This window comes from Uloborus diversus, chromosome 7 (genome assembly GCF_026930045.1).
Source record: "Uloborus diversus isolate 005 chromosome 7, Udiv.v.3.1, whole genome shotgun sequence".
NCBI lineage: Eukaryota > Metazoa > Arthropoda > Arachnida > Araneae > Uloboridae > Uloborus > Uloborus diversus.
The window spans coordinates 89,286,759-89,313,032 of record NC_072737.1 but is presented as its reverse complement, the minus strand read 5'-3'; the positions used below and the strand labels follow the sequence as shown (position 1 = coordinate 89,313,032).

The following is a 26,274-nucleotide window of genomic DNA, read 5'->3' as shown; positions in this document are numbered from 1 at the left end:
AGGCGGCAGGCACTGTACATGTATTTGATTCATTAAAAATGGCAACTAGGTTGTTCATTTCTCTCTCTTAGAAATGTAAACTAGGCGCCATCATGACGCCTAGATTTTTCTTATTTCCAACACTGCCCCCTCCTGACCCCACTAAATGACAGGCCTGGTTTCAGATTTACTTTTTGAATATTTCCTATTAATTTTAAAACAAAAATATATGTAAATATTCTTATTTTTTTTTAAACAGATCTTTGATCAAATGTTTCTGAAGTAGACAACTACGTTATGCATAACAGGATGGCTCAGCCTAAAATTTCTGATTCTGAAATGCAGTACTATCAGTTCAAAGCTAGGCAAATGTTTTTATTACAGAAAGAAGATTATGAGTGGCAGCAATTCTGCTCACGAAAAATTTCAAAATGCTCAACCTGTGAATCAGAATGCAGTAGTTCCTCAAAAGATGTTGGAAGTCAAACTGTGATGAAGAGAACCTCATTTATTATAGGTAAGGCTTATCTTATGTGGCATAAACTTTTTCCTTCTTCTTTAGAACATAAAATAATGCCATCATATTTCTTCTCATTATAATTTTATTTTATTGAAAAAAGTTTTCTTTGTTGGCCTAAATAGGTGCATGGCTTCAAAAGGGAGTTGCACTGCAAGGTGAACCATCTAGGTGAACCCGCCCCCAACCCAGTGGACAGTAGGGTGGTTCAAAAAAATCGATTCTTTATTTTGGATTCATGCTTCCTCTCAAAAGTTTCAGTTTGGTATCCTCAGTTGGGGAAAAATAATAAAAAAATTATAAGTTGACATCTTCAGTTCGCGCATAAAGCTGAAATTTTGAAAAAAATATCTAAAAAATTGAATTTTTGAAAAATAATGAAATGAGTTTTTTTGTATTTTTCCATTATGCAACAGCCATAAGCTGTCAGTATATAGTGTAGTTTGAACCTGAAAAATATTTTATAGCTTTTAAATAATATCTTTAGTTTGCTCATATGCCTTAGATTGGACGGGAGATTTTAGCTTAATTTAAGACGAATGTGCAAATGAAAGATCTTATGTAAAAGCTATAAGATATATGTTTAGGCTCAAACTATGCTATATACTGACAATTTATGACTGTTGCGTTATAGAAATTTAAAAAAACTACTTTTATTATTTTTTGAAAAATTTAATTTTTAGCATATTTTTTCACTTTCAGCCTCATGCGTAAACTGAAGATGTCAACATCGAATGTTTTTATTATTTTTCTCCAATTGAGGATACCAAACTACAACTTATGAGAGGTAATGCGATTCAAAAATAAAGAAATTGATTTTTTCGAACCACCTTAATGGACAGCCCTCTCGAACTTTGTCCCCCATAGCTCTCTTACAGACCCAAAATACTTTACTAGTCTTAGCCAGATTATATTTAAAATGTCTTTTCCAGTTCAGTTTCTAATCAAAGTAGAGAATAAGTAAAAGTCTGTCCGAAGAACTTAATACTGAGAGATGTTTGGAATCCGAAGTGACTGAAAATTTCAAAAACTTTGGGTTGTTGTTTCCAAAAATTTTGTGCTGACAACACATTCAAAAACTGAAAAAATATGTAGGAAGCAATGTTTAAAATGATTTTAATTAATGATTTCGATGATTTTTGTCTGCATAGTTGAAGGGTTTTACAGGGGGGGGGGGGGGGGTCGAGCTTCCTCATAGTTTCAGAAAATTTTACTTCAGGTCACTATCATTCCTATGAAAACCGCACACCTGGATATGGGTGAAAGCAATCATCATAGTTTTGTGGGGATTTACAAAGAGACCCTCAGACACAGAGCATAAAATCTTTAAAGTCTTTCCCCTTTTTTTCTATCTGCTTTTGAACCTGACATGCTGTGAAATTTAGGTTGTTTTAAGAACCAGGATGGGTTTATTTTCATTTTGACATGATGACACATTTTGATCTGTCAGTCAAATGTTATTTCAAATAGTTTTTAAAATGTTATTTCAAATAGTTTTGTGTTTGGTTGAAATTTATTTGTTTTTATTTAACAGGGAAAAAACCTCCCTCAGAATCTAAACTCCCACCTGCTCAGTTACATGTAGACTTAAATTTTATTAAGTCAAAGTTGGACCGCATTGATAAGATGTTATCGGAACTGAAATTTTCAGAAAATGATGAACAGGTACTATTTTAAACTTTTTTTTTTTGATTGATTTAAACTCACTTTTTGGGACATTCATCCTATATTGAGAATTTGATGAGAAGAACAACTTTTAATATAATAACTGCTGTATTGATACATGTTAAATTTTTAGCCTTTAACTCTTTTACTGTGAAGTAGATTTAAAATAGTCTTAAATAAATCTTAATATTTTTAGTTAATTTTAAATTAAAGATGATGCTTCGACACTTTCTTTTACCAAAGTTTTGTTTCTTAAAAATGAAATTCTAGGATACAATAGAAGGTCTTAATAACACATTTAGTAAGGAAGTGGTTTTAAGTTTTGAATTTTGTAAGTTATTTCATGGATGAACTAACTTATCTGGTAAGCACCACAGCCAATGATATTTGTAATACATCAATATGTTTGCGTATTAGAAATATTTTAAAATTCAAAGTTTTTAAAGCACAAATTACGCAACTTTATAATATTTCTTCCTTATCATTCAGAAATAAATATTCCACTCAATCGAAACTAATTTTAATATCCTAAAAAAATCATGAACTTCCTGTGTTTTTGGTTGCTCCATAATTTACTTGTTGCATTTACTATAACAATCTGGTGTCACTATGTGTCTGTTTAGCATTGACATTGCTCATTTTGGATTCAAAAAAAAATATTTTACAGCAACAATTGAGTTTTTCATTTAAAAGCTTTCAATTTAAGGGAAAAGATGAAATATGGTGAAAATTTAGGTTGTTATTTTGCCATGCAGAATTTTTGTTATATGCACTTTCTAGATTCAATGTTGCCAACTGCTCCGCATTTTGTGGAGTTGCTCCGCAAAAATAGTGAAACTCCTCAGCTCTACAAAGAAGTTATTTTGCTCGGCATTTTTCATTTGGTCATAATTATAACCAGGCTTATCAAATATTTTAATAAAATAGAATTTATTATATTCTGCTAGTTGATAATGACAAGCATGTAAATATGGGAAACTACATATGCTTATACTCAAAGCATGACATAGTGTTTAAAGCTATTTTATTAATTTAAAAATAATTATAGTGCTTAAAATGATTATCAAAGCTCAAATTAAAAAAAAAAAAGATTTAATTTTTTTTACATTGGTTTTTTATACAAAATACCGAGCTATTCCGTAAATTTTAAAAATGCTCCTTAAAATCACCACAGATGCTACTCAAATAGTTTCTGCAAGGTTAGCAACCCTGTAGATTGACTGTTGAAAAATCCAATGTGTCATTAATTTTACCTTTAAGTCTCATATCATTAATTAATAATGATAGTTCAATGCATTTTACTGTTATGGTCATAAGTCTGTACTGATCAAAATTCTAAATGAAAGTGAGGTGGCAGCAGTGATAACAGAAAAGGACAATTAGCTAGAAAAACATTTATCACTGTAGTTCATGGCCCAGTGACTTAGTGTTTTGGAGGGAGGCAGAGGTTCCTATTCTTCATTGCATCAACGTTTCTTAAATTGTGTTCCGCGGAACCCCAGGGTTCAACGAAACTCTCTCAGGGGTTCCATGAGACTTGAGGGTTTTCATTCCACATCTTTCAAATTTGTCAATTAAAGAAATCGATAAAAACTCTTTCCTAAAGTTAAAAATAAATTTAATTTTACTTTCGCAAACTAATCTGAGCTTCAAATTCAACTTTGAAATGTTTCCAAGATCAGTGATAAAGCACCTCTTTCTCACTTTTAAAAACTTCAATTTTAAAAAAAATCTGGAAGAAGCTACTGATCCCCTAATATCACCAAAAATAGTTTAAAAGTGACTTCAATGTTGAAAAACTTATGCATACACCTTAAATTCCTTTTCTTGCATCATTACCAAATATTGCTTAAAATTACAATTTTTGACGTAAATTTCAAATATTTTACTTCTATTAATACTATTCACTCTCCCAGTATCTATGGCAGCAGTTAAAAGCACAATTTTAACATTTAACGAATGAGGACCAATTTAAGTCAACATATTATACAGTGACATCAAAGTCTCTGATTTATAAATAACTTTAAAAATTGTTGTAATATAAGAGACATTTTAGTTTTTAAATTTTAAAAACTTTTTATTTCTAAATTTTAGCGAATTATTAACACTATTGTATGTAAAACACATCAGTATTTCTTTTCCTAACTAAGAAAAAATTTTAATCATATAAATCATCGCATAAATTCTGAGGTTATTTATCCCTTTTAAAAATACTCAGAATCAGAAATAGGCATAGGTGGCTCGTTCGAGGGGGAAAGGGGGGCAATTGTCGTTTCATTTTCAACAGTAAAGTTACTTTGCCCAACACTTTTCTTTCAAAACTAAGGGTCGAATGAAAAATTAAAGTGATGATCTATTCACGTGTTTAAAAAGGAACTGACTTAATAAGTGCTTGTTTTATGCTTTTTTATGTTATAATGGAAAAATTAAAATGGAACTTTGATTTTGGAGGGTAATTGGGACTATTCTGTGGCCATGTAATCCTGCTTTTTGAGTCCGTTTCTCGAATTTTTGGAAGAAGGTTCAATTCATTAATAATGATGTAAAAATTCTATTGCCCAATATTTGAAGAGAAAAAAAATTAGCTTTAAGGGTGTGTTGCCCATCAAACCTGGCTCCCCCCTTGCACCTCCTTAGACCTCCCCCCCCCTCTTTTTTGCTGCACCAGTCGCCTATGCAAATAGGAGTGTTTTGGTGTTTTATAATAATAAACAATAATTAGCAGTTAGCAATAATTATCATGGTCTATAATTAAGTCTATTTAATTATCAATTCAATGCCAAATAGTTAATGAGATATTCTCTTTGAGATAAGAACTTGGGCTCCCTCTCAAACAGAACCTTGGATACACTACTGCTTATTGACAAAAAACTAAGAGTTCCACGAAAAAAGTGAGCATTTAAAAGGGCTCCACTGATCAAAGAAATTAAGAAACGCTGCATTACATGATAAGCATATTCAGTAACAAAATTTTCATGAAATTTCCATGTGTTTTTCTCAAGTTCAATCTCAAGTGTGTTTTACTGAAATGTGTGCTAAAAAATGAAAGGATGTGATTAAAATTAGCCTTGCCACCCAAGCTAATCTTTGACAAAAATTGAAGTTGCAGAAACAGATTTTATCAAAAAATTGCTGTCGTAAGAATAGGTTCTTCTCACACGCACAAAAATTAATAAAAAAATAAATAATAATTTTTAAAAAATGGTTGCATTTAAGCACACACACAAAATTTACCATTGCAAAAACAATTCTTAAAATTATTAGCATTCAGTTTTCAATGAAAGAATTTTTTTTTTAATTCATTTATTGTTGTCAATATTTATTGTTATTGTAATACACCTAGTCTGCTTTTTGTACTAGGCATTATTTTTCTTTTTATATTATGAATACATTTGTTGCATCTATTATTCTGTTATTTTCTCATTGGTTTGCATATATTTAATCAAAAATTTTTACTTTTATTTTTTTTAGCTTGAAAAGACAAGATTAATAGCTTCTAGTAGCAATTTAATAAATTCTAAAGTGTCAGCTATGGAGAGTCTTGATGGTTAATATTTTTCTTTTTCATATTTTCTTTCCTTTTCATCTTTGATTTAACTATGATTTTTTTGTTACATATTAATTCTAGCTCAAAAATGGTACAGTTCAAAATTCTAAGTTTTCAGTTATCATTTTAAAAGTCGAATTTAGTTCTGAAAAATCAAGTTTAAATCAAACTAGGATTTTTTTTCTAGTGTGATCCAAGTTTTGAGTTGTGTCAACTGTGGTTAATTGTTCTTGATGGTTAATAATTTTCTTTTTGATAAAACCTTTCATTTAATGTAATAATTTATTGTTACATATTAATACTAGCTCGAAAATTCTATGTTTTGATTGTCATTTTGAAAGTTGAATATTGTTCTGAAAACCCAATTTATACCAAACTGGATTCTTTCTAAATTAAGCCCAGTTTTGAGTTGTTTACTTGTTGTGCTAAGTAAATAACATAAATGAAATCAATAAATTATAGGTAGCTCAAAAATTAATAAGTATCATTTTGAACCAACCTGTGTGCATATTTTAAGTTTTAAGAAGATTGAGTAAAATCTAGTAATCTAGAAAAATACAATATTGGTGGGAACCAAAAACAAAAATTATTTTTTATACTTTTGACTGAATTGAAATCAATTTGAAAATTAAATATGTAAACTTAATATACTTATTGATTTTTGCAATTAACTTGTTTTGATTTAAAGTGCTGAATTTTTAACATAAGTTGTAGTTGGATTATTTTGCTTTCGAGAAATGAAATATTAGAGTAAAATTTTATGGTGCTCCGAATTCTTCAAATAATAAGATTTGACTATCAGCTTTGAACCACATGTTTAGTTTTTCAAAAAACTACTACGTAGGTTGCCAACTTCTTACAAATTGATAAAAAGTTAATGTAATGAGTTTTTATAAGTAAATTTTTATGTGTCTTTATAAGTTAATTGTATCGTTGCACCAATGTGGAATGCTTTCCTATAACAACCAATAGCATAAATTTAACTGTATGATGATCCAAAATTATCTCAACTTGTATGATTGACTAATTAATTAACACACTATCAATTATCATCTTTAAAAATTTATATTAGTCAGTTCCTAATAATTAATAATGGAATAACAGTGACACCAATTTTTCATTCATGGCCGCACTTGATTCGCTTATGCTTTACGGGCCTAGAAAATTTATAACTATTCTGTGTAAAAACCGATGCAAACAATTAGTAGTCTCAGATGATCTGCTCTTAAAATTCTCAAAAAATGCAAAACTTCATATGTCGCCCATTTTGACCGCAAGAGGCGCTGAACCCAATCCTTTGTATCCACCAATCAATGGCAACATTTCAAAGTTCGTTAATTTTTGATTGTACGTCACCCATTTTGACCGCGAGAAGCGCTAAACCCAATCCTGTATATCCACCAATCAATGACAGCGTTTCAAAGTTTGTTTGTTTTTGATTGGACAGGGATTGGACATTTTTATTGTGAAAATAGAAAATAGGGATTGCCTGCAGCGCCCTCCTTGTTGCCATGAATTTCAGTGATTGTCACGGCCTATTAGCATAAGCAAATCAAGTGTGGCCATGTTTCATTTCACTGTTTTTCGGGCGAACAATCGCCCCCCCCCCCCCCCTGTATCTGCCACTGGCGGTGGGTGGCACCATCAACTCCATAAACCCCAGGTGGCACCTGTGCTAGGAACACCACTGTTTGATCACTTGTTTACTCTGTTTCATCACGATTGTGTATTTTTACAAGCGTACATTTTATGAACTGAAATATTTTCATTTTGAGATGCATTTCAGTTATTTATATTTATATTTCTTTTGGCACCATTGGATTTGATAGCTGGAAGGAGGCAATTTATACAAAATAGCCTGAAAGAGAGCCTTATAAGGTTGCATGCCTCAGCCATGGGTGTCCCCAAAACTTCAACATCTAAAATACAACCAAAGAATTCAGGATACTTTCTGCCACACAATCTTCAGGTATTTTTATATTTTAAAAATGCTTACAGGGTTGCTGTTGAGTTATCAAAGCTAATTCTATAGAAATATGTATCCTTGCAGACTTGAATCCTTTCAAAAGTTTTGAACATTATAGCTGAATTAAATGTTATAAATTGTTTTTCGTTTTTTTTTTTCAATTTGAAAATAATATTGTTTGTTTCAAATTTATCATTTATGGGGGGTCAATTTTGTGCATCGTATGGGACACATGAGCTTCAATTTTTTGGGTCTTGCTTCTCAATTTTAGAGCATTTTTTTCTCCGCTCCAACCCTGGATTACTTTGCGAATAGTTTCCATGTCTTGTATTGTTTCAAAAAAAAAAAAAAAAAAGAATTATGTGTATCTCAAATAAATAAGAGCTATACAGTAGAAATGTTTTCTAATCTTGGGAATAGATGTTTTGCATTTTATAGGTAATTTCCCCAGTCTCATTTTAACCTTTTTTTTTAAATTAACCTCATTAACATGATCAATGATATTTGGAACATAATATATTGACTCATGAAAATAGTTTAAAAATTCAAATGGTTTTGCAGCACAAATTTTGCAGGTTATTAATATTCATTTTTATTCAAATATAAATATTACATACCAGGTCCACATGTGCAGATTTTCAAAAAGGGGTTTTTAATCTTACCTGTGGGAGGGGGGATTCAATCCCACACAACCTTTGGTTTTACGACAAATTGTCGATCCCAGTATGGCGTTTATGCACCTGTAAGTACTGCTGTACCCCCCTGTATCGTAGCTACATGTGCTATTTTCAGAAAATTTGCAATTCATTCCACAACTCAAAAAAGTTCATAAAAACTTCCTTTATTTTACTTAAAACATTAAAAGCAACTAAAACTTTTGTAAATAATACTAAAGAAATTAAAGTTAATTATATGATTTCAAGATTCAAGATTCAAGATTATGATTCAAGATTCAAGAGATAACGTTCAAACAAGGCTAAATAAACTAAGTACAAGAACTCAGAAGAAACAAAATAACAAGCCAGTCAATTTAAACAGACATGCAATATATATCGGTGTCCCAACTGCGCCACCTACAGTTAAACTTAAAGTTACAAAGCTTGAACATCCTCCCCCCGGATGAATATCATTCTTAATATTCCAAAAAACTGAAACCTAAAATTTCAATATTTTAAAGCAATAATTCCTTTAACTGCTAACTTAAAATTAAGCAAATTAAACATTCATATCAAAATAATCACAGTTAAATCTATATTTCAAAGCAATCTACTAGATTAGCCTGTAAAACTAATAATCATAATAAATTCATATACAATAATCCGAAGTTTTTTTTTCTTTTCAAGTTTAAATATTATCAATAGGTAATTTTGCACATTTTTTTAATTGGACATTTCTTTTCACCATTTAATGTCTTTACTGAAACAACACGAACTTTCGCATCTGCTCCAGGAAAAAGTTTAATGATGCGACCTAATGTCCAAGTCAATGGTGGTTGATGATCCTCTTTTATCAACACTAAGTCATGAATATGAAGATTCTCACAGGGATTTCTCCACTTGCCCCGTTGTTGTAACTGACATAAATACTCACTTGACCAACGTTTCCAAAATCCCTGTAATATTTGCTGCGTTAACAACCACCTTTGCAGAAGGGTTACTTTTTTCGAAGTCAAGTCCCGTTCTGGTACTGCTGTCAAAGGTGTCCCAATAAGAAAATGTCCCGGTGTGAGGGCGCCCAACTCATTAGGATCATTAGAAATTGGGGTAATCGGTCTTGAATTTAAACACCCTTCAACTTGAGTGATCAGCGTGAGGAATTCCTCATAGGTGAGGATTTGACAACCGATCATCCGGCGTAAGTGATATTTCATGGACTTAACGGCCACTTCCCAAAGTCCTCCATGATGTGGTGCTGATGGGGGGTTGAAATTCTACTTTATATTTTCCGCCAAAATCAAATTACAGAATTCAGGATTTGAATTTAGAATAGAGATTTCTTTCTTCAGAATTCTATCAGCGCCAACAAAATTGGTACCGCAGTCCGTACTTATTTCTTCGGGTTTTCCCCTTCTTGCTGTTAATCTTTTTAAAGTTGCAATAAACAATTCACGGACAGATCTCCCACTAATTCCAAGTGTACAGCTTTAGTAGCGAAGCAAATAAAAACGCAAACATAACATTTAGTTGGTCTAACTCCTCTTCCTTTTTTCATTCTCACAAGGAATGGTCCAGTGAAATCAGCTCCAGTTCTAGAAAAAATTCTACTTGGAATAACTCTGTTGGTAGGTAGATCACCCATTAGTTGCGATTGTGTCTTTGCCCTGAATCCATGGGCGGAGTTAGGTTTTTTTGTCTGGGGGGGCTAAGCCCCAATCCCTAAAATATCATATCCCTATACATATATATATATATATATATAAATATACACACACACACACATATATATATATATATATATATATATATATATATATATATATATATATATATATATATATATATATATATATATATATATTAAATAAAATGTTGGAAAGAAAATGTAGAATATGAATTTAAAAAAAAACCTGTTTTCCTTTTTGGATTGACTTTAAGAGGGGGAATGGTATCAAAAGAATGAGCCGAGACTCCCATTTAAGTGGAGTATAGACAATCCCCAATTGTAGGGGGTTCGGGGCCAAGGGGTTTCCCCCAGAGAAAATTCTGAAAAACAGATATAAAATTCTGCATTTTGAAGCCCTATAAGATGTGATTGAAACTACAAAAATATCAGGATGGAAGTAGGCAAACAAAACTTTTAAAAACTATATTCTCTTTCACAAATTAAGATAATACAGTAAAAATTGCTTTTGATTCCACAAATCAATGACAGCAGTTGACAGAGAGAAAGAGCGCTGGAAGAGAAAAGATAATGCATTGTTACTTGCTGACATTGGCTTTCGGTACAATTAGTTTTTAATCATCCCCCCAACCCACTGACAAATACAGCAATGAATTAAATATGAAGTAATCAATAGTAAAAAATGTTTTAAAAGACATCGTGTAAAAAGTTAGAAAACGGGTAACAAGAGTAACATTCAACCCATTTGGATAATTCTTAATTTATACACTTGAAAAGAAATAAAACTGGAGCCTACGCCTACTTTGCTTATCGGATTTTCAACGACTTATCTAATTATTTACAAGGGGGGATACTCTAGAACAATCAAAATTATTTAACGCACTTCATTTAACAGTTTGATATTTTAGTACTTGATTGTACATTTTTATACCCGGTTCTAACTTTGTAAGAAACGGTCATTTTAAATTTGAAAGAAAAAAGAAACTATGAATTTCTCATGACAACAACTTTTCTTTGCAACAGTTGCAAGTGGGGCATAAAACGATAAGGAATAGAGGTAGAGTACTTTTTTTTTCGGGCTAAACAGATTGACAATGTGCAGAAGTAAGATAAAAGCGAGCAATAACAAAAAAAACTTTAAAATACTGCATTCGGAATTATATAAATAGCAAGATATGAAACATGCGAGTCACAAAAATTTGTAATGTGTTTCAAAAACGTGAGAACCATTATTCTTCCAGTTTTGTTGCAGGATGCAGCTAGGAGCTGAATTTGATATATATTGGCACTCCACCCCCCCCCCCCCCCCCCCTTTCATTAGTGGTTTTTTAGTCACACTTATCCAAATTTTCAAGGTTTTCAAGCACAAGAAATTAAAATATATTTTTTGAAGTACTTTTTCTTTTTATTGGAACGAATCATGCGAAATTCCGGGAGTTGGGGATCCCCAACAAAGCGGGGGCCCTAAGCTATAGCTTGCTTAGCTTGTACGTAAATCCGGGCTCGACTCCAACTAAATTATAAAAAATTACTATTATAACAAAGGGTTTTTTTTCTTCAATTTACATTTTTTCTCCATAAACCTACTTATCCTCTTATTTCATATGAGACCGAATAAAAATAACTAAAAAACATAAGTAGAGGTATGATGTATAGTTTGCTCAATTTGGAGTTTTACAAAAGATTATGTAGATATTTTCAAGCTAGAAAACATTTTAAAAATTTAATTCCTAAAGTTTGATATCAGTACTCTTCTATGTATCGTTAAAATATAAAATCAAAGTTACTTTCCTTATAATTTCCTTATTAGAAGCAGTTTTAAAAGATAGCTATACTAAAACACTTAAATAACAAAATCTTAAACTTACAGGTACTTCAGTTCCAGAAATTGTTTATTAGTTTCACACATGAAATCATGCCAGATATGCTTACAAGCAATAATAAAAAGTTAAATTATAATATAAATATAAATCTTGAATACATAATTCAGAAAAAATAGAGAATCTTGCGCCCCAGACGAAAAATGTGAGTCACTGTACCATTCTTCTCTAAATTTGATGCTTAAACGCTGTTTTCCCTACTTACATAGCAACCATTTTTAAAATTTCCGATTTTTCCGTGAAGAGAACTCTTCGAAAACTTCGTCAACATTAACATTTTGTTTCACAAACTCGTTTTCAATGTGAATGACAGATATATTTGCAAATCTCGCTTGAGTCATAGATTTCCTTAGCCACGTTTTCACTCGTCGCATTGCAGAAAAAGACCTTTCTCCTGTTGCTGAACTGATTGGTATAGAGACTGCCACTTTGAGCAATAAATAAACGTTTGGAAATACGTTTTTACTAACAAATTTTTTAAGTTCAGCGATTGAAATTTGATCATTTTTAAAGTAATTTTTCACCACTTTCATTTCTGCTTTTAAAAGGTTTTCGTCAATATTCAGGCATTTCTTATATGCATTAATGAAACACGTTGAAGTATCAAAATCTAAATTCAAAAAATTTTCAATTGCTAGGGCCATATCTTGGAATTCACCCGAAAAACGGAACTTAAAATTTTGTAATACTTCATCGAACACCCTGTAGAAAACAGTTCTTTGCCAATGCTCTTTAGCTGGAAGGTTTTCTTCGCTGTGCATACGACTACCAATCGTAGAATAGGTGACGCTATCGCTTAAACGACTGCTTTCTTTCAATTTACGTTTTTTTGTACTACTTCCTTGCAAAGAAATGTTTCTATCTTCCGCAAAATTATGGATTTTGCTCCATAACTGGTCAAAGCCTTTTTCTTGCCGAGATGACTCTAAGCATTTTATCGTGTTATTCACCAACGTTATTGCTTGCCCAATAGTTGATTCTGTGCTTTGAAAAAATTTATTTAAAACCTCTGTTGTTTCCAAAATATCATGCATTACAAAGAGATTCACAATAAAATTCGCCGTATTCATATTAGAGAGTATGCCCATGGCTTCAATAGCTCCTTTGTCTTTTCCGTCTTCAATTTCAACTTCCAATGCATCTGTAATCGCATCAAAATGTTTAATGATGGTGCTACAGTTTTTGTATCTGCATGACCATCTCGTGATACTCAGCGTTCCAATTTCAAAGTGTTTTATTCCCATTTTTTTCTGAATGTCAATGAGAACTTGATGCGACGAAGGTTTTGCAAAATGGTGATACAAACTTTCTACAATATTGAAAAATGTTTGAGTGCTTTGGATGTGTTTGCATGTGTCTGTACTTATTAGATTAATTTTGTGTGCACTACAATGGACGAATGTTGCTTCTGGATAAATTTCTTTGATGCGAGTCTGAACTCCAGAATAGATACCAGACATTACGCTTGCACCGTCGTAGGATTGGCCAACAATAGGAATATTTTCTAAGCCAAACTTTTTGATGGAAGATATTATTAAATGAGTCAAGTTTTCCGCATCTTGAATTTGAGAGCAGTCCAAAAATGTTAGAAATTTTTCTTGCGGTTCAAAATTTTTCTCATATCGTACGCAAATCGAAAATTGCTTTTCTTTGTAGCACCGTGCTTCATCTGCAATGAGTGAAAAGACGCCGCACTCTCTGATTTCGTGAGCTATTTTCTTAATTGTTAAATTAGCGATTATTTCCACAATTTCATTTTGGATTACTCCACTGCTAAAGTTGAAATAGTGTTGATGCATCAAAGAGAATTCGTTATCGTACTTTGAAAAGAGTTCACATAACTCCAAGAAATTTCCCCTGTTTGGAGAGTTTTCGGTTTCATCATTACCTCTCAATGCATTTCCTTGCCTTGTGAGGTATAAAATAAAATCAATGACTTTTTTCACATATTTTTTTCTTTTTTCTGCTTCCTCTCTCGCTTGAGAGAAAATTTGGTCTTGCACACTACCAACATTTTGGGAAGTTATATAATCTTCATATTTTAAATTAGAGGTCAAGTGTGAATGAGTTTTGCTATGCTCTTGAAGCTTTTCCTTTGCTTTCTTCCAATTATTGAAACCTGTTTTAACAAAAGGACTTACCGTACCATTTGAGTCAAAATGTCGACAAACAAAACAAAACACTTTATCTGTTTGAACGCTATACTCTAGCCATTTGAAAGAAGAAAACAAGCTGGAAGAAAAGGAACGATTTTGCTTCGAGAATTTAGTCAAAGGATATTTACTTAAATGAGGCTGCTTAGGGCCAGAATCAATGCTCCCTAAATCTTCAACTGCATTAGCAATCGCCAGGCCTTGATCCGTTGTTTCATGTTGAACAATTTTGGGATTAGATACTATTTCTCTGTCAATAAGCAAATCGGGACTTAGACTTGGCGCAGAATGGCATTCGTCTTCTTTTCTTTCTGCACCAAAAAAAGATCGTATATCTTTACTTCTCTGCATTCTAAAAGCAAACAGAAGGCATTTTTTTTTTAAGTTACTATTACAAAGTAACTAGCTCGTAAAAAACAATTGTTACAATAGAAACACAGGTCACTTTATGAATTAGCCGCTGGATCTCTTTCCATATGCAGTGTAATCTCTTATCTCTAACTTCTGTGTCAGCTAAAAATCAGTGAATATTTTCTTTAATATGTTGGCTTTTAGATTTTGCATTGTGCATCTAAAAATACGTTTTCAATTGTGCGTACAAGTTCCAGTTTTTGTTCTTCAAAAAGCATTTTCTATCGGTCAATTAGCACATGAACACAGAAACTCCCCGATTGGTTTTGATCCCGGATTGTATGCGTGCTTTGTGAAATACCTAATTGCACCAGCCACTAATGCCTCGGTTGAACCTTTGGGAAATATTTTATCATTCATTGCCAAGTTGAAGAATTTTTAAATTTTAGCTTTGTTTTACATTAGTTTTTTTTTTTATTTCCTCACAGTCCAATTTAAAAAGGATTGATTGAAATGACCAAATTTGATTGAAAAAGGTTTTTCTACTTATGAAAAGTACGTCAGTGATCTAAGTTGAGAATTTCCTTTCAAATAGCTATCAAAAAGAAAGAAAAAACGTAAATAAGATAATTTTACTTTTTTTTTTTTTTTTTAAAAAAAGTTAAACAGCGATTAGATAAAATTGCTTTTTGTATACACTTTACTTTAACTTTTTAACTGCAGTTAGGCATAAGAAAGGAAGAATGGCGGGATAAGTGTCAGTCAGCCTCTAGAGCAACGGACTCAAAAACTACTAGAACCACTGGTCTAGTACTACCAACTTTTTATGCATATATTAAAAGAAATCCTAGGTGATCTTCCTAAACTAAACTTCTATTTTAATTCTCGACAAGTCTGCTCTTATTTACAATCTTCTATGGTGCCCCTGCCAAAATCAGGACTTGTACTAGATGACTTTATGTAAAGAAATGGAACATAGTATTGTGATGAGGAATCCAAATATTGACCTTTGTAAAATTGGTAGAGAAGTCAGAACGTTTTTATTTGGAGACGCAAAGTATTTTTAAGTAGTAGTTAAAAAACTTTAATATTTTGAATAGAAATTTGAAGTAGATACAGAGAAGATCTTCTCCAAATTATTATGTTATATTTTAAATACTTATGTTACCATATGGTTTTGGATTACATTTTAAATTGTTAATTTAATATCTCATTTGGAAAGTCAAAATATTTTAATTTACAAAAGGCATTAATTAAAGGTAATATATTAAAATAATAGTTACGTGCCTATGGCAGGGTTCGCCGATATATATCAGTAGAAATATATCAAGATATATATCCGATATCTATTTTGAAAATATCACGATATTTTGATATTTTCAATATTTATTTTTTCAACTACGGTATTTTCAATTAAAAAAGTACATTAATCATAAAAATATTGTTCATTCGTTATTAAAATTACCAAAAAGTTGTGTACTATATTTCTGTGATGTATTAACACATCATTAATATAACGAAGTAATAGAATAATCCCATTTTACTTGCATTTTATATTCATAAAATTATTAGCAATGTAACAATTTTAATTCATATTAGAAGTGCCTAGTTAAACATTAAATATTGCTCAGAAAAAACAAAATTTCTTATGACCGTGCACCGACTAATGTATATTATTCATTTCTGAATCATATAACTGTAAAAGTAGCTAACAGAAGAAAAATGAGTAATACAGCTCATGCTAAATTAACCCAATTAAAATTGGTAGAAATGTAAAATGGAATATTAGATATAAATTATGAAAGAAACCTGAATTATTTACGTCTGCACATTGTAATTATAATATAGGAAAATCAAGAGATATTTAAGGATGCATTATCTGTTTGGAAGATTTTAGTTTGTGCTAATTAAAAATATCGGATATTTTTGAAAACATCATGATATTTTCGAACCCTGGCCTATGGTAGTTTAGATACGGTATGTAAAAGAAAATATTTCAGCAGTACGAAATAATTTTTTCTCAATTTAATAGAGCTGAAAGAAATCGCTTAAAAATCTCTTGCATGTGGTAAGATCTATTAAACGGTAAGCTATTGATACACATGTCTTCTTTTTTACCAATTGTAGATCTCCTTCAAACTCAAAATATCAGTAATAGAAAAGCACTTTTCCCATTATTCGTAAAATAATGAGGTTATTAACTATAAAAGTACTAAGCTTAAAAAAAATGCGAATAACGTACTGTGTTTTTTTTTTTTTTAACTAAATATTTTATGTTAAAAATTTTAGGTTGAGGAAAGGTTTGGTTCTTATGAACGGGTAACTTTTGATGCTGATTGCAAGTCTGATTTACAAAAAAAAAAATATGTTAGCTGTCCTCTGGCTCTTCATAAAAAGTTACGATAGATGATATTTTAATTTTTAATAAATACATTCATAATAGGGGAAAACATTCTGGGTTAATGCAAACTGTTTTTACTTAAATCTCAAGAAAGCATTTTGTACAGCAAATATTTCAAAATTTCATTAAATATATTTGTTATGAAAAATTGTTATTTCAGGTTACATTTAATAAAAGTGATGACTATTTTCAATCAATATAGTTTAGAGAACTAAACTTTTTTTCTTAAGTATCGTACTTACCTCAAAAAGAGAATTTCCTCCGTCAATTGAGTGGCATAGAGCAGGAAAACACATGTATCATAGTACGAGCTAAAGAATAAATGATTCACAGCCACAGCTCTCTTGCTAGAATGAAATCTTCAAAATAACCTAATTGGTTCAAAAAGTCATTGGTTCAAAGCGGTATGCATGTAAACTGATGGAAAGAGAAAAAAAAAAAGTAAACACGGCGAAAAAAGAAACAAAGTATTTGTTATCGGATGTTTTACTTGATGCAACTATGGCGCCAGTGCCTTTGAAAAAGAATAGAAAGTAACGATTTCTCAGACAGCCTTAAATAAAAGGGCCATAAAAGCATCCCTTCCTCCTCCATACTCACAAAAGATCCCTGGAACCAGGCAGGAAGTGGACATTTTAAACAGAGACCATGTACATGCTCCCAAGCCCTAGGGCTTCGCCTCGGCCGAATGTCCGATAGGTTCTTCCTTCCCAATCTAAATTTTTCCCACAGATTAAAAGGGGGTAACACTGTTTTTGCGGTTTTGTCATTGTTAATGTCCGCGTCTTGGGGGCAGTCGGGTACTCCATGGATTGTTAGCACTGCCTTTGAAGGAGTTGTCCAAGCTGGGCAGGCGTTATTAATAAATGTGGAATCTACATTTGAGCAGTCAAATAGAAAAGGGAAAATAACAAACCAAAACATGTCATTTGTTTTCTTTTATCTCTGAAAGACGTGATCGTGCTTGAGAAAACCCACTAAAAACAGTTTTGAACGAATTGGCCCATAAAATTTAAATTTCCAAGATTTATTACACGGTCTTGGTCCCGAGTCAAAAAAAAAAAAAAAAAAAAAAAAAAAAAAACGATGAAACAATCGGAATATTTTTTTTTTCATAATTTCAATAACAAATGATAAAATATTGGATTTTTTTAACTGCTACAATGCCACTGTAGCAGTAAAAAAAAAGTTTCTTTTCAATATTAAGAACTACGCAAATCATTTAAGGGGTTCCGTGAAAGTCGTAACTTTGAGAGGAAGAGGGAATAAGCAGTAAGATAAATAAGTGGGTGTATGGGGTCTTGTAGATTCCTTTTGGTGGGGGAGGGGAGGGGGCTAAAAATAAAAGTCTGGTCTAATTAAATTCCGCTCGTGCATTACTTTGTATTCCAGCAAAATAATTCGGTAGGCAGCACCGTTCGATATCCGTAATGGATGCACTATGAAAGAAATAAGAAGAGTATACCTTAAGTGAAAGAGGAAAAGTCTCGCAGAGTGTTTGATGAACAAAAATGAATCTTAACTGTTAAAAAAAATTTTTGGAAGAGCGAAAATAATTTGTTTTAGACATACATATATTAAAAAAAAATCTTTTAACCTCGCTTGATACTCTTATTTTCCGTTTGGGGGGGCTAATAGATTGTCTGGGGGGGCTTAGCCCCCTTAAGCCCCCCCTCAACTTCGCCCATGCCTGAATCGACAAAATTTCACACATTTCCAAACGCATTTTTAAATTTCAACTCTAGCATTGATGATCCAAAATTGTTGTCTTAATACGAATAACAGCAATTGAACTCTGCCATGAAGATGTTTTTCGTGATAATACTTGATTATCAAATTAGTGATAAAATTTCCTTTCGGTAGAAGAATAGGATATTTTTGTGATTCAGCTATTTCTGCATTTCTCAATCTTCCCCCGACTCGTAGTATTCCATTTTTATCTATGAATGTATTTAGTGAACTAATTTTGCTATTAGAAGTAATCGGTTTTCCTTGTTTTAAGCATTTTATTTCTTCAGAAAATGCTTCTTCCTGAATATTTCTTATAATTACTTCCGATGCCCTTTTCAATTCTTCGCACGTCAAATAATCACGTTTTATGACAGAAACTGATTTCAATTTCAAGTTAGTGAAAAACCGTAGGCACCATGTGGTCACTCGCAAAAGCTTCGACCATGAAGAAAATTTGGTCAAGAGGTTAAATTTTTCTTGTCCAGAATGAACTAGATTCATTGCTGTACAATTTCTGACAATCTTTCGTTCAGCTTCTAGATCAATTTCACTTTCTTTAAGTTGAAGTTTGGGCCATAATTCTTCGTTTTCTGATAACCAAGCAGGACCGTGTAACCATTTTCTGTTACCAATTAACTCTTCAGCTTTGCAGCCCCTGGAAATAAAATCTGCTGCATTGCTCTTGCTATTACAAAATTGCCAAGCTTGAGGACTTGTTAAATCTTGAATTTCAACAGTTCTATTCGAAACAAACGGTTTCCACTTTGAAGCAGATCCTTTAATCCAGCACAAAGTAATTGTACTGTCAGTCCAAAAGAAAATAGTGTGAACACTAAATAAATTCTCAAGATATTTTCCTAGGAGTGCTGCAATTACAGCACCCATCAATTCAAGTCTTGGAAGAGTTTTTTTTTTCAGAGGCGCTACTCTCGATTTCGACATAAAACTTGTTTCAATCACATTATTTTTAGAAATAAATCTAAAATAGGCTACTGCCCCGTACATCTTTGGGGTAGCATCAGCAAAAATATGCAACTGTAGTGTTTCTTTCACTACTTCGGAAGAATGTGTAAAATAATATCTTGGGATTGAAAAATGTCTTAATACATTTAGCTCAGAACACCATTCAGACCACTTCTTCCTAATTTCTGCATTGAACGTTTCGTCCCAATCAAGTCCCATTTCCCCCAGTTCTTGTGCAATACACTTAATTCGAATTAGGAAAGGAGAAATAAATCCAGCAGGATTAAAGCATTTAGCCGCTGTCTGTAACATAACTCTTTTGCTACATTTTAAGGGCTTTTGTAACATGTCTAACAGAGGCATTAGTTCCAGTCCTAAAACATCACCATCCATATCAGCGCAAAATCCTATTTTCGTTTTCAGAAATTTTAATATGACATCTAAAATGTTTGGATTTAATATCGGTCCTAAATCGAGACATTCATTAAGCGAGTTACAATTAGTTGATTTTGACGAGGCATCATAAACAATCCTAACCTTTGTCGTTGATTTTTCTTTTCTTACTATAGGTCTGTGCGGCATATAATAACTTTTAGTATCACGCGTTTCACTTTTACATGATTCAATTACACTGTCTCTTAACTGTTCTAGCATAATAGCATTGTAATTTTCCAGCAACCATTCGTTTTTATATAATTTAGGTTTTAAATTTTCGAAACGGTATTCTGCAATCTTAAAGTTATTGCTTAACGGAAGTTCATGGGGTTTCCACAAAAGTTTCGTTTCATACCTACCATCGACAAATTTTAGGTTATCTTCGAAATCTTTCACGATAGCCAAATCTGAATTATTTGCCTCGTTAGCTATTATACCTAGCGATTCCAAACTCCAAAATATCTTTATTTCATTGTTTAATTCTGCATCAGCTGTGCTCATAAAATGCACTCCCGCTGTTGAGTTAAAGTTTTCCGATTCCAATGGACCCTGAACAGTATGTCCGAATATAGTTTCACTAATAAACAACCCACCCGGTAACTGTTTAACTTCACCCCTCATAGTTTGCCAAGCATAATCAGAGCCTAACAGGATTCCTATTTCATTTTCCTTTTAGGATCACACAATTTATACCCTTGTGAGAAAAGGAGTCTGTAAAGGTCGCGAGGAGCTTGTTTCATTTTTGCGCAAATGATAACATCTGTAATTAGAGCTTCAATTTTCAGGGAACTAGAATTAAATATGTTGCGTAACTCCACTGACACAACATCATAAATAATTTCTTGGGGGTTTAGGCTGACCAAAAGAATAGATCATTAGTTTTTTTTCCTAATTAGTTTTAATTTTAAAGAGTTTACAAGTTTTCTCGTTAAAAATGTCCTTTCACTTCCAGGGTCAATAAAACAATTTACTAGCTCCTTACCATTATTTGCTGGTATAGCAACAATGCAAGTCTGCAAAAGTGTCGCTTTAAATTCCTTAGATGTTTCAGATTGCGTTAGAGATACAAGAGCATTTGTAATAGAATTATTACTAGAAGTTTGACTTAATTTGCAAAACAATTTGTTATGACTAAATTCATTACAAAAGTTACATTTATCAATTTTACTTCTGCATTCAGCAGAAAGATGGGTCTTACGAAAACATTTATAGCAACGACCTTCTTTCTTAAGTATTTGTCTTTTAACATTATCTGCTAGAACGTCACAATCATTAGAAAAATGATTATTATGAGATTTACAAAATATACAAAACAATTTGTCTGCTAGTACATTTTGAGATGTATTTAAAATGATTGTTGAAATGTTTCCCTTCCCATATCGTGGGTTCTGTTTTGACTATTATTAGGTTTAGCCCTAGAGTCACTGCATACTTTACTGGAACTACAAGAGTTATAAACAGCCGACATTACTTCACGACACTTAATTTCATTTCTCAAAAAATTAAGCAATTCATAAACATCCTTACCGCTTTCGGGTTTACACTTACGATGAAAATCCAACATCATATCTTGAGGTAGTAATTTCATAAGAATTGGATTCAATAAATGACCGTATGAACCAGATGTGACTCCAAGATTTTGCAAACTTCTAATGTTAACTTTGCACTGGTCATGCGATTCCCGTAGACCGCTTAAGTTTGAAGAATTTTTAACGGGTTGAAGGTTTAATAGATTATTCATGTGAGTGTTTATAATAAGATCGGTTTCACCGAAAAGCTGCTTCAAAAGCTCAAGACACGACTTGTAATTTTCTTCAGAAAGTTGAAATCCTTTCACAACATCGTACGCTTGTCCAGTTAACAGTGATTTCAAGCAGGAAAATTTTTCAATTTTACTCAGCGATTTGTTTTGATGAATTGATGTTGAAAACTATTAAAGAATTCTAACCATGTACTAGGATCACCAGAAAATTTATCAATTCGTAATTTAGGCAATTTCATGTTAGAAGCACCTGTTTCAGAAACAGTCAAATTCAACAAAGCACTTTCCTTGCAACTATTGTCCTTATTTAACTTCTTAATCCGCTGTTTAATTTTAAACTTGGCGGACAAAATTTGCTCGGAGTATTTTCCACAAGTTTCAAGTTTGTTTTCAAAGCCCTCGGCTTCAGTCCATTGCTTTTCAATTTCCGAATTTAATGTTTTCAACAAGTCTTCTTTTTCAAGAAAATGTTCATTAAGTTCCAAAAGTTCTTCCACATCAGTTTCTTCAATATCACTAGTTAAAGCAGTCTCTAATTTTGCAAGTAATTTAGTGCAACTTGCACGCACATATTGTCGCTTAGCTTTCAATTTGTCAACTGATTCCATTCTCAAAAGATTTAATTGTTTTCAGTAAGAATATATTTCAACAGCTTACCTTCGCTGTACAGGTTTTTCTTGCATCAATATCACGTCCGCGTTCACCAAAAACATGTATCGTAGCTACATGTGCTATTTTCAGAAAATTTGCAATTCATTCCACAACTCAAAAAAGTTCATAAAAACGTCCTTTATTTTACTTAAAACATTAAAAGCAACTAAAACTTTTGTAAATAATACTAAAGAAATTAAAGTTAATTATATGATTTCAAGATTCAAGAGATAATGTTCAAACAAGGCTAAATAAACTAAATACAAGAACTCAGAAGAAACAAAATAACAAGCCAGACAATTTAAACAGACATGCAATATATATCGGTGTCCTAACTGCGCCACCTACAGTTAAACTTACAGTTACAAAGCTTGAACACCTCCCCTTCCCCTAGAAAGATAATTCTGGCTGCACAAGTGACCAAAGTATTCCTTCATTTTATAGGTTCACTTTAATCAAACGTTGTTTGTTTCTTTTTAATTAAATCTGTTTACTATGCAGTTTATTGCAACAAGTATTAAAAACTCTTTTCAAATTCTTTTATTATGTAGAATGTGTATTAGATTTTATGTTCTGAAATAATGCTCAATACTCATAAAGTAAACAATAACAAGCTTATTGTAGATGCAAATCTTAATACAGTGAAACCTGTGTAAGTTGACCACTTGCGGTGCAGTACTTTGGTGGTCAACTTAGACAGGTGGTCAACTTATAAAGAGGGTAATGATTTTTTTTTTCGTCATTTCTTGCTCCATGTATTCGTTTTTTGATTGATTGACACTTACTCTTTCTGTTCAACTCTTTTTCATTGTTTAGCATTACTTTGAAACTATTATTTAAAATGCTATTCAAATATTTTTAGAGATTATTTTCCCAGAATGACGTATGATATGTCATGCAAATTTAAAATTTCAGTAAATTGATCCAAAAAAAAAAAAAAAAATCTTATTATTTATGAAAAGTTACTCATTTGATATTAATAGTTCCTAAAAATTCATAGCTTCTCAAAAATTACAAATTTTTCTCATATACATTTATACTCCATGATAATCTACTTTTCAACAAAATAACTCCTTATTGAAGTTGGCGCACTTATTAGACACTAGTTTTAGAAATTCCATATGTGTCAGCTAATTTTCTCTGGCTTTCTCCCTTTTCAATTAATTTTAATTTTTTATACTTTTTATTGATCTCAAGTTCAACTAACTTTCTTTTTGAAGCCGTTTTATGTAAAACTATAACACAAAGAGCAACAAGCTAGACTCTCATAGTTCAAAAAAGCAGTTGAAAGTGAAAATGTGTGTGTGTGTGTGTCCTATCTCTTAATCATTTGCACCAGAAATACTTCAATGCAAGTAACTTTTCTCTTTAGCACAATTCCATTGTTGCCACAAAATATTGCAACTGTAAAAAAATACTTTGTACTTTTCTATTGACACATGTTTTCATTGAACAGAGAGTACAAAGGGCAATCTCAAATAGATCAACAAAAGAAAAACAAGTTTGAGAAATAAAAGGGTTCTTAGTAGTTTTCCCATGTGGTTAAACTCAAAAGGAGGTTTAGTTATGCTGCTGTTTCATTTAGTTAGTAAAATGCTGTTCTGGTATCAAAAATATTCTTTGAAAGCTATAAAAAAATAATAATAAAATAAAATAATTTGCTAAGTAAAATTTTAAAAACTAAACCAAGTGGTCAACTTACAAAGGTTTTTTTACAGTACTCCAAACCAAATTTGGTGTTCATTAGTTGTCAAGATAGACAGGTGGTCAAGATAGAGAGGTGGTCAAGTTAGAGAGGTTTTCCTTCATTATATAAGATAGGACTAATTCCGTTCCTGACAAAAGCGGTCAACATAGACAGGTGGTCAACTTACAAAGGTGGTCAACTTTACAGGTTTTACTGTATATAAAAATCTTCTGTGCGGACATTTGTCACCATAAGGCTTTTAAACGGCTGGACCCATTTTGATCAAATTTTTTGTTTGTTATTAAGTATTGGTAAGCATGGTTTTGAAGCGTGATCAATCAAATCGGAAACTTTTTTCTTAATAAATTAATTAATTTAAACATTTTATGTTTCTATCCCCCAAATGATTAATATTTATTTCAACTTATTGTTGAGCAAGAATGGAAATAAATATTTAACCCGTTGCCAAAGGACAATAAGAAAGCCAGCTCTGCTTTTTGTAATGAAATTTCCTACTGTGATATGTCAATTGAGAATAGATAAAACGTAGAGAGAGAGAGAGAAGCCTTCATTTCTTGAAAGCAACGATTTTTGGTCTCGTGATGTATTTAAAAACATATTTATTTTCTAGGTACAAAGAGCAGCTGCCAGGAGATCATATTTATTGTCTCTAAACAAGCCTAGGCTAAACAAATTAGTTGAAAAAAATAAAAAAAGTTCTACTACAATTCATACAAAATTGCCCAGTTTTTCTACTACTTCAGGAAACATACAACCAAAAGGTTATCAGAAGAAAAAGGTACAAAAGTAAGTTCTATTATAGTTAAAACTTAAATAAAAAGGGTTTTAGGTTAACATAACCTTAGACTCAAAAGCTTTTGCTTCATGAGGAGTAACAAATGCGAAATGATTAACTGTTTTTTGTCATTTAATTTAGTTATGTATCAATTACTTTTGAAACTGATTAAACTCATGTAAAATGCCAAGAAAAAATGAGGGGCAGGATGTTCTAATATTGTGATGTCTCTCAAATGCAACATTTAAGCAAACTTATTGGGCTGTCTTGTAGAAGTCTCTCCCACTTCCTATAGATAAAGGCACAAAAAACTTGCCCATTAGTAGTTCTATGCTTGTTTTAATGCACTTTACCCACGAAGTGGCAGTGATCCATCTGCTTTTATAAGATGTCTTTTTTAAATGGAAAATAGAATTTTTAAGCTGCAAAAGTTCACGTGTTAATAGGCAGTAGGGAACCATAATTTCATCTGCTACTAGATTCTCAGTGATGTCTTAATAACCCCCAATATCGTCTTGTGAATACATTCCATTTAATTTCATTTTTTGGTCTTGCGTACTTTCTTTCTGACAAAATAACCTGGTAAATATTTATGTTATTTATTCAATTTGTTTTTAATTCTGTTAGCAAAAGAAATAAGGGGCAGGGCAGGAAGTCAGGAGAATATCATATATAAAAAAATTAAAATGTCACATTGGAAAAGATTTGCTGTGTATAGTATATTTCTGGTTTTCCTCCAAATTGCTTTGCACTCATTAATAAAATACTAGCTGCGTGCCCGGCGTTGCACGGGCTACCTAAAAAATGTAAGAGCAGTCCAGTTGATGCTTTTGTAGTACACTGACACTAGTTTCTAACGCGTTAAGGAATAAATAAATGCGCGTAAAGCAAGGTTTGCAAAACACCAGTAAAACATATTTTTGCCAAAACACCTCATCAACGTTAATAATCGTTATCAATGATACAAGTTATGAGTACATTTTCAGTCAGCACAAAAGGGGAAAATATATGCATTATCAACTATAATTTTTACTCACGTTAAACTGAATTACATCTGATAGACTATATCGGAAATATTTATGCACAATAACAATCCGCTTTTTACATAAAATAGTCTACTACCCGGCGTTGCCCGGGTGTTTATTAATGCAACATACCACTCAGATAAATATTTGGATGGATTCTATCCACATGGTCGTACAAGAATTACATCAATCCGTTTTCCAGGTACAAACCCTCAAAGAACTCAAATAACTTGTAAATCACTCATTTACTTTACGACGTGCACGGTCCTCCTCGAAAATGAAAGTTATGCCATGTGACGCGTATTTAACAATCAGGCTTGAACAAAAAAAAAAAAAAAAACAGCAAAATTTTGCTGCAGATTACGGCAAAATAATCGAAAAGTAAACAACTTAAACACCCTGATTACAGGAAAAGCCTTAAAACA

The 26,274-nt window shown here is 31.9% G+C and overlaps 1 protein-coding gene across 2 annotated transcripts in view; it reads left to right on the top strand.

The window, feature by feature from the left end:
• The first annotated feature begins 2,034 nt into the window (after positions 1 to 2,034).
• The window catches only part of LOC129226083 (uncharacterized), a 35,332-nt gene continuing 11,092 nt past the window's right edge, over positions 2,035 to 26,274 (top strand). For both annotated transcript variants that reach the window (XM_054860673.1, XM_054860674.1), the window contains exons 1-4: positions 2,035 to 2,161; positions 5,633 to 5,708; positions 7,538 to 7,677; positions 24,660 to 24,835. In XM_054860673.1, the coding sequence (XP_054716648.1) occupies positions 2,123 to 2,161; positions 5,633 to 5,708; positions 7,538 to 7,677; positions 24,660 to 24,835 (431 nt within the window). In that variant the 5' untranslated portion in view covers positions 2,035 to 2,122. The remainder of the gene's footprint in view (positions 2,162 to 5,632; positions 5,709 to 7,537; positions 7,678 to 24,659; positions 24,836 to 26,274) is intronic.